Source organism: Cydia pomonella, chromosome 12 (genome assembly GCF_033807575.1).
Source record: "Cydia pomonella isolate Wapato2018A chromosome 12, ilCydPomo1, whole genome shotgun sequence".
Classification (NCBI taxonomy): Eukaryota; Metazoa; Arthropoda; class Insecta; order Lepidoptera; family Tortricidae; genus Cydia; species Cydia pomonella.
In genome coordinates, this window is record NC_084714.1 from 17,716,042 (window position 1) to 17,729,103 (window position 13,062).

At 36.7% G+C, this 13,062-nt stretch overlaps 1 protein-coding gene across 5 annotated transcripts in view; it reads left to right on the forward strand.

Moving 5' to 3' along the window:
• Positions 1 to 4,723: 4,723 nt before the first annotated feature.
• The window catches only part of LOC133523756 (proteoglycan 4-like), a 32,630-nt gene continuing 24,291 nt past the window's right edge, over positions 4,724 to 13,062 (forward strand). For 2 of the 5 annotated variants that reach the window (XM_061859463.1, XM_061859464.1), the window contains exons 1-4: positions 4,726 to 5,184; positions 6,251 to 6,298; positions 6,369 to 6,671; positions 6,982 to 7,935. In XM_061859463.1, the coding sequence (XP_061715447.1) occupies positions 5,127 to 5,184; positions 6,251 to 6,298; positions 6,369 to 6,671; positions 6,982 to 7,935 (1,363 nt within the window). In that variant the 5' untranslated portion in view covers positions 4,726 to 5,126. Of the gene's footprint in view, positions 5,185 to 6,250; positions 6,299 to 6,368; positions 6,672 to 6,981; positions 7,936 to 13,062 lie in introns of all 5 variants that reach the window. The other 3 variants (XM_061859465.1, XM_061859467.1, XM_061859466.1) reach the window with 2 other exon arrangements.

Genomic DNA, 13,062 nt, shown 5'->3' on the forward strand with positions numbered 1-13,062 from the left:
TCTAATTAGTACCTAGCAGTTGTTGCAGAAAAAGTACGACTTCCATATATATATACCTCCAAATCTGAGCCTTGTCGCTCCCAACATCGGTATTTTTTCAGAAGAACGTTGCTATTATTAACACCCGAATATACTTCCTATCAAATCTATAAATCCTTACTCGACCAAGTCCCGTTTAAGATGGAAGTGTATTCATACACGTCCATAAAAAAAGAGAAACCGTTTATCCACTTCTAAATATTTTCCATTCTTCATGATTTTTAGTATGTTATTGACACAACGAAAAACTATGTTTACCTTACCTATAGGTTTATATTTTTTCAAAATTTGCAAAACAAAAAAATTGTTTTACAAAAAGCGAAACCTATAAACCTAGAATATATTATGATGAAGCGATCGACATCAAAATCAAAGTAATTTGTCAAGATTTATTTAGTTGAAACCGTTTTCTCCCGAAATGGAACTTCATAGAAAAAGTACCGTTATTTTGTTAGAATAGCGAAGCTATTCTTCGCTCTTAAATATGCCACGTCTGTGTTCCAATTAGTACCAGTATTTGCAGAAAAAGTCCGACTTCCATATATCTCCGCCTTCACAAACCACCTTATACGATCGTTTATCTCCATCTTATGTTATGATTATGACTGGGTCTGAAGAAGTGAACATTAATACTTCCGCCTAAAACCACATAAATAAGTATGATTTTGGTTTACGATTGTGGCGGCAGCTTTGACTTTTAGATTAGGAAATTTCTTTTTATATTTGTGTTTTAGGATACTAAAAACACTAATTGTTTACGAGTAGCGAGGTCTTATAATATAATCCAATGAGTGTGTAGGTATTAAAAGGAAAATAGAGGACCCGTGCGAAATCGCCTTTTCATACAAATGTAGCCCTCATTTTCCTCTGTGGATATTAACATTATTAAAATTATTTTGACACAATTTGTTGTATATCAACCACAACTATACCCCTACGCTTGATTTTTTTTTTAATTTTAATTATTATAAGAGTTAAGGGAATTTAAAACATTCAAAATTTGCCAAAATTCGCCAGGAGAGAATTATACTTTCATGCCTATATTTTTCAAAAATTGCCGCTTTTTAGTGTTCCGTACCTAGAGGGTAAAAACGGGACCTTATTGCTAAGACTTCACTGTCCTTCTGTCTGTCTGTCTCATGAACCGTGACAACTAGACAATAGAAAATTTCACCATCTTTTCATCGATGATGTATTTCTGTTGCCTCTATAACAACAAATACTCAAAACCACGTAGCATAAATATTTTAGTGGGGCTCCCATACAACAACATAAACGTGATTTTTTTGCCGTTTTTTGCGTAATGGTACGAAACCCAACGTGCGCGAGTCCGACTCGCACTTGACCGGTTTTTCTACTCACAAACCTGGCTTGCCGGAATACACTTGTTATTATATTTTTTTGCCCATAGCTTGCTCTGTAAAAAAACTCTGTTAACTCATTCCGAACCGGATGAAAGTAGCTTTCATTAAAATAATTATTTCAAATTCAATTAAAAACAAGACTAGTGATGGATTGAGTCGAGTTTCATATCATTACCCGGCTCCCGTGCTGCGCCATTCGTGATTAATGATTGCCGAATGCTCGAATTGATGATAAATGATTACGGAATGAAAGTAATTATCATTACCTAGCGTGTTTAGACTAGAATACTTAGTCAAGTAGCCTTAAATTCATACAATTTGTGTTTCACCAAAATTATAAAGGATGAAATTTTAACCACCAGCCAAACCTTGCGTGGTGACTCTTTAAATCATACTGAATAATTTTTATTATTGGACCAATGCCGAAATCGCGAAAAAAAATTTTGGCTGTTTCATACATCCCGGATGTGATGCCGTTAATTACTATGGGACAGCCAATTTTTTTTTCCGTGATTGCGGCATTGGTCCCATATTAAAAGTTGTTCAATATGACCTAAAAAGTCACTACGCAAAGTATGGCTGGTGGTTAAAACTTCACCGGTGGAAAAGGTCTTAGCTTACCTCAAAATAGTACATTACGATACAAGTGCGAAAAATAGGAAATTCGAAACGAGTGGCGATAAATTAAAACACGACCGAAGGGAGTGTTTTAAATCGACACGAGTTGCGAATTACCTATTCGCACATGTATCGTACAACGTTTTACAGTACATATGGCCCTTTAAATGTTCGACACAGTAACGTAATATGCTACTTCTCGCACTAGTGCTATAAAGTAGCCCCATATGTACTGTAAATTTATATAACGAGCGTTTGTGCGATGTGTTAATTTTTAAGGTTCCGTACCCAAAAGGTCAAACGGGACCCTATTACTATTACTGAGACTCCGCTGTCCGTCCGTCCGTCCGTCCGTCCGTCTGTCACTAGGCTGTATCTCATGAACCGTGATAGTTAGCCAGTTGAAATTTCTACAGATTATGTATTTCTGTTGCCGCTATAACAACAAATACTAAAAACAGAATAAAAATATATAATTTTACACGAATTAATAGAATGTTATTTCTCGCAACAATATACATCAAATCAATTACTAAACCATTATTATAGGTACTAAATGAATAGAAACTAATCCACTAAAATACAATGAAAAAAAAAACATTAAAATTGACTATAAACTAAACAGGAGTAAAAGTAAACAAAAAGAAAGACACAAATACAAAAATTAATCAAACAACCCGTCCCGAGCCCTCCCAGACGCAAAGGTGCCCATCACGCTCGCCGCGTTGCCACGCTGAATCGCGATAGACAGCCTCTGCATCAGGAATGACCCGGAACGAGGATCATGACCCCTCTCCCTCAACCGCCGCCCCAATTCGCCCAAGAAAATTTTGGCCTCGGCACACCAACACCCGGACGTCTCTACCGCTAACGGGACAAACATATATCTCGACAGCAGCGCCGAGTACTTATCGCGCTTTCGGAGTGCCGCAAATTCAGCCGCCGCTCCTGCCGTCCGGACAGTCCGGCCAATGTGCGAGGCGGCAAAAGTGCTGACACAAGTGGCATCCCAGAGAAGACACTTACCCCTTTCCCATGGTACAAGAGTCAGCCCGTCAGGTCTTTTGCCATCGGACCGGCTCAGTCCTGGAGGCTCCATCAAGCACGGTAATCAGAATAAAATAAATATTTCTTTCCAATCTCGGGGTTCTCATCCAATTACCGAAGTTAAGCAACGTCGGGCGGGGTCAGTACTTGGATGGGTGACCGTTTTTATAGATAATGGTACGGAAACGGAACCCTTCCTGTGCAAGTCCGACTCGCACTTGGCCGGTTTATTTTTATTTTATGTAAATTTGGCTAATTATCACAGCGCTAATTAATCGCTTTGCCCTATTTGGCTTACTTTCATTTTCCTAGGAAAAACCGTTTAATGTACGTAAGAGTCCGCAGCAAACTCGGTTTTTCATACAAACGTAGTTACACTCTCATTTTAAAACAATTAGCTAAATTGCTATGAAACTTTTTAAATTTTTGTAATTAGTTTATATATTCTCAGATACCTACCACAGTTAAAAAGATTCAGCGAATTTAAGATTTTCATTGAGATTTAAGATTTTTAGAGCAATATAAACTTACTTCAGCCCTATCATCCTATCGTCTTATGTCATCGTACGTGCAAAGTTTAATTTCAATCCAATAGCGACTTTTATTCCGAAGGTCGTGGGTTCAAAGTGTTCAAACCTCGGCTCATACTACCGTTCAGAAATGACACTTCCTACAAAACCGAAGTTTGACATCGATTCAGGGACAAATTATGCTGTCCTTTTCTAATGAATGGCACTATCCCATTCGGTCATTTAGAGCTGTCAGAATTCAAGTAATTATCTTATCTGTGGTCGTGCACGTATAGGGATGTCTAGTTGTGCCAACCCTAATAATTGCTCGGAGCAATGCTGAGCCGAACGGAGCCGGGAAAAGCCGAAAGGAGGAGTGTCGTCCCACTGGTACATCAGTCGCTTTTCGGTAAAGGTTTTCATTGAGGATGCCGGATGAATCCCAATAAGGCCTAGTTTCCCCTCTTGAGTTGAAAGGTCAGATAGCAGTCGCTTTTGTAAAAACTAGTGTCTACGCCAATTCTCGGGATTAGTTAGCAAGCGGACCCCAGGCTCCCATGAGCCAGCCGTGGCAACTAGCCGGGACAAAAACGCTAGGAAGAAGAGAACAATAAATCGGTAGTAGCCAAGTGTGAACACGCTAGAACATATTTTTAATTTCTTACTTAACATCTGAGCTACCGTCTAATCTCACGGTCAATTTGAACCCTCAACTCCGGGTTAAAATTAGTTCAGTTTATCATGAGACACCTAAAAGGACTAATTACTGTACATTTTATAATTTCAACCCGCAAAGATGAACAAGGAATTTGGCGAACAACTAAAAAAACACCGAGAAAAAAACCATCTAAAACAATTGAAATTGCATAAACGTTTAATGCTTTAAAGTTCTATACGAGTATGAGCCTATCGAAAAAAAAAAACAGTAACTTTACTGTTCCGAAAAGACAGTAATTTTTACTGTTTTGAGTAGCTAAAATGTAATGACTGTTCGTTTATATTTATCATTTATTCAATATTTAAAAAAGTTCAAACATTGTATTTTACTGTTTTTAAAACATTTATTGAAATTGTATAAAGCAGTTATTCTTAATGAAAATTACTTTAATGTGTTCGATAGAAATTCGATAGATCATATCTTTCAGTGAAGGAGGTTGTGGTGGATGGTGGACATTTTGTTTTACTTGCAAATATTTTGACTGAACAATTTTTGTTTTGGTATTTACGTACCTATTACTATCAATCTGGTTGATCTAAAGGTTAAGTCCTGAATAAATCCATTTAGAATGAAAAGAAGATGAATTTTTGAAAAAGGCCTTTAAAATTTTGATCTATATTAGTAATTCACAATGTTTGTATCACCTTCTCATTAATTACGTCATATATTTTTCCGGCATTTCAAGAAAAATTGCCTTCGAACGTATGATGCTACAAATTAACAATTTAAAAGCAAATGTTTGTTCAGGTGGTTATTAAGAGTATATAAAAGTATGAGCTAGTTACGACGTTGCTTATAACATCGCGATAGTGTGATGAAGCAAGGGTAAAGATGGCGTCTATAAAAGTATTGTGCATAGTGTTTATTCTGGCCTTAGTTGGAGAAATACGTAAGTGATGCTTTTTTAAACTATTGTAGTAAAAAAACTATTATATTAATACTTTTCGTGTATAATCGCGGACTGCGGGTTGCACCACAACCACGCACACACTGATTAAAATTGTATATTATAGCCACAGAGCACTATAAAATATTTCGTACAATAAATTTTATCAAACGTTTTTACGCTGACAGACAGAGAAATGCAACTGGCTCTAGCTTTCTATCCTTTTGAGCTGAATTTGATACCCAAGAATTTGGTTAGTATTTATCGTTCCTTATTTCTTTCAAACAGTTTGCATAGCGGCATTAACAACAAAGATACTAATCAAGTTAAATATTTTCTTGTATGACTATCTTGGCTTACGTTTGTAGGTATTCACGGTAGGTAGGTTAAAAGGTAATCACGGTCCATATCCCGGTCGGTTTAAGTCTATTTATACGCTGTATAGAAAATTAAAGTTAAAGTTACCATAAAGGACTTGTTTTAAATTGTTAAACTGCATTTTTTTTATATTTCACTAGTATCTTATTAAAATAAAGTCATAAGAAACTACAAAGATAGCAGATAAAGGAAAGTCCCCAGATAACCTAAAAAGCTTGGAAGAACATTAAAACATTTAAAACTTTCGCGTTTTGGACACATTAAATCACATTTACTTATAACCTGGTCTATTGCGAATTTATTTTATTAAGTACCTTTATTTACCAAAAAAATTTGGAACAACATTGTTACTAAAGAAGTTTTATTCTCAATATTGATACAAGTTTGTATAGCTGGCTGTACTTTATTTATCAATAATCGTCTATTAGTTACTTGTTAAGATGATTCTAACAAACCTAAATGAAATCACATTGCATTGTTTCATCATAGAGTTTCTATAGCCACCTCCGAACTGCTTCAAGAGATCAGTTCAATTCCATCGTAATTGCATTGTTACCGATCTGTCATAACAAAAGTATGCAGACATACATATTTTGTTACTTACCTACAAGTAGGTACAAGTTAAAAAAAGAACTCAGATGGTTGTATATTAATGTTCTGAAATTTATGTGACTTCACGTATTTGTTTCAGGCGCAAATGTTGACTCAGACGTATCGGCGGCACCAAAACAATTAGCAAGTAAGCAAATATCTTATAGCTGTTTATCATAGTCTTTGTATTACCTTATTAATTTGTTTTATGGTTTTAGCTGACGAAATATTGCCGCCTGCACTTCTATACCTACTTCACACACAACCGATTAGACGCCCGCGACCACCAACGCCACCGGTTGCTCCAAGCCTTCCAGTACCACCAACGCCACCATTTGCTCCAAGCCTCCCTGTGCCACCATCACCACCAGTGGCTCCAAGCCTGCCCGTACCACCAATGCCTCCGGTATCACCAAGTCTTCCAGTACCACCAATGCCACCAGTTGCACCAAGCCTCCCCGTACCACCAACGCCACCGACCGCCCCCGTACCACCAGCACTACCAACTGCACCAAATACAGGTACACTGACCAAAACCATTATGGATGTAATATTCAAACATAGGTCACTATTTTGTTGCTTAAGCAAGGATTTTATTAAATGAAGTACTAATATTTTATTAATTTTTCAGAATACTTAAAACACTATTGTATATGTCGGCCACGAATTTTTTCGTTCTTGAGATTTAGTACGAGTAATTAAAATAGTCATCTTAGGCTTGCCTCACTGCTAAACTCACTCACTGCTGCTATGTATTGACACCAACTCATACATATTACATTAAGTACAGCTTTATTACAGTCTGATTCAAAGATACAATTTTATTTTCAGCGAACCCATTACCGCCGGCTATTTTATACTTACTCAGTCGACCAATCAGACATCCAATTTCTCAACCGGCAAGTCCAGGAGATCAAGCAAATTCACTACAAAATCGGAATTCACCAAAACTTCCATATAGTGATTTATACCCCTCCTCCGCATCTTCGCCCATAACTCCACCTGTATCTGCACCAGGGAAGCCAAGCAATCCTCAATATACTGGACAGCTTTCGTATGATCCCGCAAGCGGTAACCGGAAAATTCTAAATGTTGTGCATATTCCATTAAGACCAGTAGTTCCAAATACTTTGCCAGTGCCTCCAAGCACTAATGAAAATAAACCTGTAAATACTCCTGTAGGCCCAGCCCCGTTGTCATCCAAAGTTTCAACTACTTCACAGCTAGAAGATTTATCACCAGTCCCCAATAACCCAATAGGAGCATCACCAATTCCTGCTAAACCTGATTCAACCAACAATGATAACACAATTTCAATTGATCCTAAAGACTTACCATATGAACCAAATGATAATATAGAAGCTTCGCCAATCCCAGTAAGGCCAAATCATAAAACTACTGAAGTGACTAAAAATATTGACAAGTCTGATACAACTCCAGAAGAGTTATCACCAGCACCGAGTCAAACTAAAGAAGAATCTCAAATACCAAGTAAAGCAAATGATACAAAAGATGCTACAACAGAAGACACATCAGGAAATGACTTAAATTCAAGCGACTCTCAAGATACTGACTCAGTGTCGCCAATAAATGCTAACCACCCTGAAGGCAGTACTACCGGGCCTATTAAAGGAGTAACAAACCCTGGTGTATTTGGTGAAAATACCACACAAAATGCGAACGCCGATAACTCAGCAACAGAAAAACCGCAAGATAAAACTACAAAGAATTCACATGAAACAAGTGAAGAGTCTCAAAATCCATTTGCAGATTTAATTTTGAACGGTAAACAATTTTTAGACGAATATATTGATGTTTTACCTAAAATTACCTATAGTATAGATTTCAGATATATTCAAAATACAACTATTTTGTTCAATACTACGTTACACATTAAAAGCCAACTGAACATACACTTGAATCATATACAGATGTTGGTGCTAATTTATCTTTTCTTTATCCAAGTCAACAGAGATGTGACTTATTTGAAATACTTGTATTTAAAATGCAAATACAAAATGCAAAATACCTATTTTGTATTTTGTATTTAAATACCTTTTAAAGAAAACTATTTTGTATTTTATTTCAAATAGTTTTTGGGACCTATTTTCTATTTTCAAAATACAAAATACTTTTTATTAGGTAAAGTAAGTAGGAGTTACAATCTCTTCTGATGTTACAATCCTTGTAACTCTCTCATTCTTTTATGGCGACCGGTCTGGCCTAGTGGGTAGTGACCCTGCCTATGAAGCCGATGGTCCCGGGTTCAAATACTGGTAAGGGCATTTATTTGTGTGATTTATTTGTGTGTTTTTGTTCTTGAGTCATGGGTGTTTTCTGTTTTTTTTTTAGTTTATTTATTCACTATGAATTTTTTGAAACAGGGTTGAACACAATAAGCCACTATTGAAAACCTCTAGGGTTTATGTAATAGTTGGCGAGATCGCGCGGACCGATCGCGTTTGCTTAATACTATTATTACATACTTAGTTATGTTTTCCTGTCGAAGCTGTTATTGTATCTATCGTTTAAATATCGACCTTATGTATATGTATTTAAGTATTTATAAATATTTATATATATCATTGTCTAGTACCCACAACACAAGCCTTAATGAGCTTATTACTGTGGGACTTAGTCAATTTGTGTAATAATGTCCTATAATATTTATTTATTATTTTAACATGGAACTGGTGAATCTGTTTAGTAACGCCGCAAATGAACACAAGCGTAGCGAGAGATTAAAAATGTGGAATCTTAAGCGTTGCAAGGGTTTCAAGGCCCGAGGGGTAAACAAACTATTCTGAGCTGGTGAAACACAAACGAGACGTTTTCACCAACGAACGAGAGGTATATACTAGCTGTAAAACATTACAAATCTAAATTAATGCTTTTAATAACTGACCATTAAAAACCATCACTTAAAAGTCCATTCAACCGGTAAACATGAGGAGACACAAAATTTGCACTCTAGAGGACTGATATACACACTATTTTTAAAGAATAAAGAAAGCCTCTCCAACTTGTAAATTCCGAGCAATACTAACTTTTTAATTCAGACTAGGTATTCACTATTTAAGAGTACCTTTTATCGCAAAGAATTTGTATTTTAAAAAAGCCATAAATAAGCATTTTGAAAATACCTATTTAGTATTTAGTATTTTAAATACAAATTTGAAATCAGAAATCAGAAATCATAGCATTTATTCGTGATAAACTATGACATACAAAAGTATAACAACATAACAAAAGGAAGAAACATAGAATAAATAAATAGTTTACCACGAAATGGTCCCGCCTCAGCATTAATGCTAACCCTAAGTCAGCGCTGATCTTCCGGCGAGACCATTTGTGGGTCACGAACGCAGCTGTACGACACGGCATAAACATAAAACATAAAACTGAACGCGGCTTTGCGGCGGCGAAAGGGCGGCGATCAACGCCATCTAGTCTGACGGCGAGACGTCATGATGAGAAAAGAGGCCATGTCGTACGCGTGCTGATAGATACAGATAACAACGATAACAAGACCATTTATTACTTATTTTTTTAGTCTATTACTTACTAGCATCAGTGCAAAACATGAACGAAAATAAACGTGTTTACATGGCAAGAAATTAAACAGAAATTCAATTCAATCTTACAATATTAAAACTAAGGATACCACCTAGGTGATAAAGGTTTTATAACTACCATAACAATGTGTTAACTTCGCCAAAGTGAGAGTGTTTACCCATGAATGATAATAAAAAATAATCAAAATAAAGTAAAGTAAAGCTTGGCTCTTCGGTTACAAGTTGTGTACATTAAGAAGATAAAATAACATAAATATCACGCACAACGGTGACGCAAGAGTTGCAAAGCAGCGATAAAAACAAATGACAACTAACAACATTATAACATTATACATTATAACATTATACAGACACAAAAACTGAAAACTATTTTAAATTTTGCATTTGAAATAGTTTATCAAGGAAGTATTTGTATTTTGTATTTAAATACTTTTTATAAACTATTTTTCACATCTCTGCAAGTCAAGAACACTCGTGAACCATTCTCATAATTGGACGTATGTTAAGTTTCGTTTTTGCAATTAATTATTAAATTTTTGTACGCTCTTAAAAATCCTCCTATACCTCATCCGCTCCCTCACATTCACACTTGTATATTGCTGTCTCGCTCGCACTCGCGCTGCAACGCTGCGAGCGACACCTATGGAACCCATTTGGTCCAATATAATATGGCGACTTGAGTGGTACGGCGTCGGATCCGCTCGTCATCAATCAAGAAAAATCAGTTTAATTCAATCGAACAATCCGTATAAAAAACGTGTGTGTTGAGTGTTTGTCGAGGACAGCAAGAAAAGTCCAAGGCCTTGGTGAAAAGTCAGCGCTCCTGTGGCGATCGCAGGAAAACACGTGCCAGCTAACCATAATAAACGGACATTTTTCAAGTAAGTGAGTGTGAATTTCCCATTTCCCCGCTATTTTCCTTTCGCTATTGTACATCCGCAAACCAGTCATACAGTCCACTAAATTCAAAGCGCTCGTGACTGAAAAGCACAAAAAAGCGCACCGCAAAAAATAAAATTAATTTTATGGGAAAGGATTTCAAAAATTTAAAATTTAAATCAACCATAATAAAATTGGTCCTTTTCGAACTGGATGTTCAATTAGTTTTGCAATCTAATTCTCAAGTGATACGCCTATTCTTAAAGTAGGTAGCTACTTAATATTTTAAATAACAGTAATATCACACTACTTCGAAATAAATCTGGGCTAAGTACTTACTTTATGCTTGATTCATCAAATTAGGTTTTCTACTTTTTTTTCATTCATTTGTCAATCCCGCACCGCAAGTAGGTACCTAATTTGATATTTCGTTTTTCGCTCCCGCAAATCGGCATTATAAGTATAAGTGTAATACCTAGTTTTTACCATTCGAAACGCAGTTGTTCGAGATTTCATTAATTTCGCTCAAACACAAGTATTTCGCATAGGAAGTTATATCATATCTACCCGAAAGTTGAAGGTTCGTTCGTTCACGATTGTTCGATTGCATAGTTCGTATAAAAGGTCGTAAGCGCAACTTGTATCGCATACAGTTACGACTTTCTTCCCGCAAACCGCATTAATTTTTATAATTTTACGCGCTTTAAATACTTTTAAATTGCAAATCGCGTATTTGTCGTTTATAATACGTGGATTCATAAAATTCGTTGCTTAATTGTTTAAATTTCGCGAAATAATATTAGCATTTCTACTCGCTCTTATTTCATTTGTACTAAGGTGTAATTTGGTACCGTATTGAATAATTACCACCGCTTTCTGTATTCTGTATATCGTTGTTATTATTAATTACTGTAGGTATATTTGTTGTAAATTGCCGCTTAGTAACAAGTTTTGATCATGACCGATGATAAAGATGCATCCATCACCGGCCCCGGTGAACTTGTCATCCTTGAAGGTAAACGTAATGCGTATTTTACGCGTTTACAAAATATTTATACCTTATCACTTAAGGCGCAACAAGATGAAATACAACGCAATTTGTTTGTAAATAATGTCGCCGGTTTAGACCAGTTGCGGTCTGATTTTGAACGCGTCTTGGACATGTATAACTCGCGATTAATCCAACAAAAACCTAACGCTACGGTTAATTATCAACCTTTGATCGCCTTTGATGAGATGTATTGTCAAATAAAACGCGTGCATGCTGGCATAAAGGATAATATGAATGAGGTACAAAAAAGTCAATCTTATGCCGTAAAGCATAAGTTGCCCGCTATTGAATTGTTACCATTTAACGGTGAGATTCAAAATTGGCCTTTATTTTATAAGCAATTCAAAAGTGTCATTCATAACAATCCGCGTCTATCGGACAGCGAAAGTGTGCAGTTTTTAGTAGGTAAATTGACGGACAAGGCGAAGTCTGTGTGTGCCGGCCTGCCGGCCACAGGAGAGAACTATCTTATTATGTGGCAAGCTCTTATTGATAAATATGAGGATAAACGCGCGCTGGCTACTGGCTACGCTAATCAATTATTGAATTTTAAAACTATACCGACCGGGTCGGAAGCAAATTTGGATGCCTTTCTATGCAAATTCGACGCATCTGTAAGGGCGCTAAAGGCGCTCAAGTTAAACGACTTGGCAGATTTCCTCTTTTTACATCTCGCATTACAAAGATTGGATCCGGAATCTGTTAAGTTGTTCGAAATGTTTTATCGTAAAGAAAAGTGTCCGTCTTATGCTAACCTTGTTGAGTTTATCAAAGAGCAGACCAGGGTCGTACCTCACTCGCTGTCAAAACAAACTTTTCCCGCCGTGTCTAAACCTACTCCAAAAAACATCCAAACCAAATCTTTTGTCAGTCTACCCGCCCAGACACCAATTTGTCAATTGTGTAAAACCGATAAACATGAACATTTGTATCAGTGTTCCGTTTTTGCAAAAATGACACCGCATGATAGGTATAAATTTGTAAAATCGAATTCAGTTTGTAATAATTGTCTTAGTTACAAACATAAGCTGTCCGCTTGTAGTTCTCAACGAACCTGCAGTGTGTGTGCGTCCAGGCATCATACACTGCTTCATTTCAATTCGCCGGTAAATAAACAGTCTAGTTTAATGCCGCCCCAAAACTGTTCTTCCAGTCTAGTGCCGCCTTCGGCACCCGCTTGCACAGGTGTTCATAAAGCGACAAACGATACGCAACCGCGCGCTCCAAGGGATACGGTTGATAATAGTTTGCAAACTAAATCCACTTTAAGCCATTTAGCGTCCGCGCCTTGTAGCAGCGAGTTGGCGGAGTCTGATGACTGTTTAACCTTTTTAGCTACGGCAAAAGTTAAACTTCTAGAAGCGAATCATGCTTCTGGTGAATATTTGCGAGTTTTGATTGATCCTG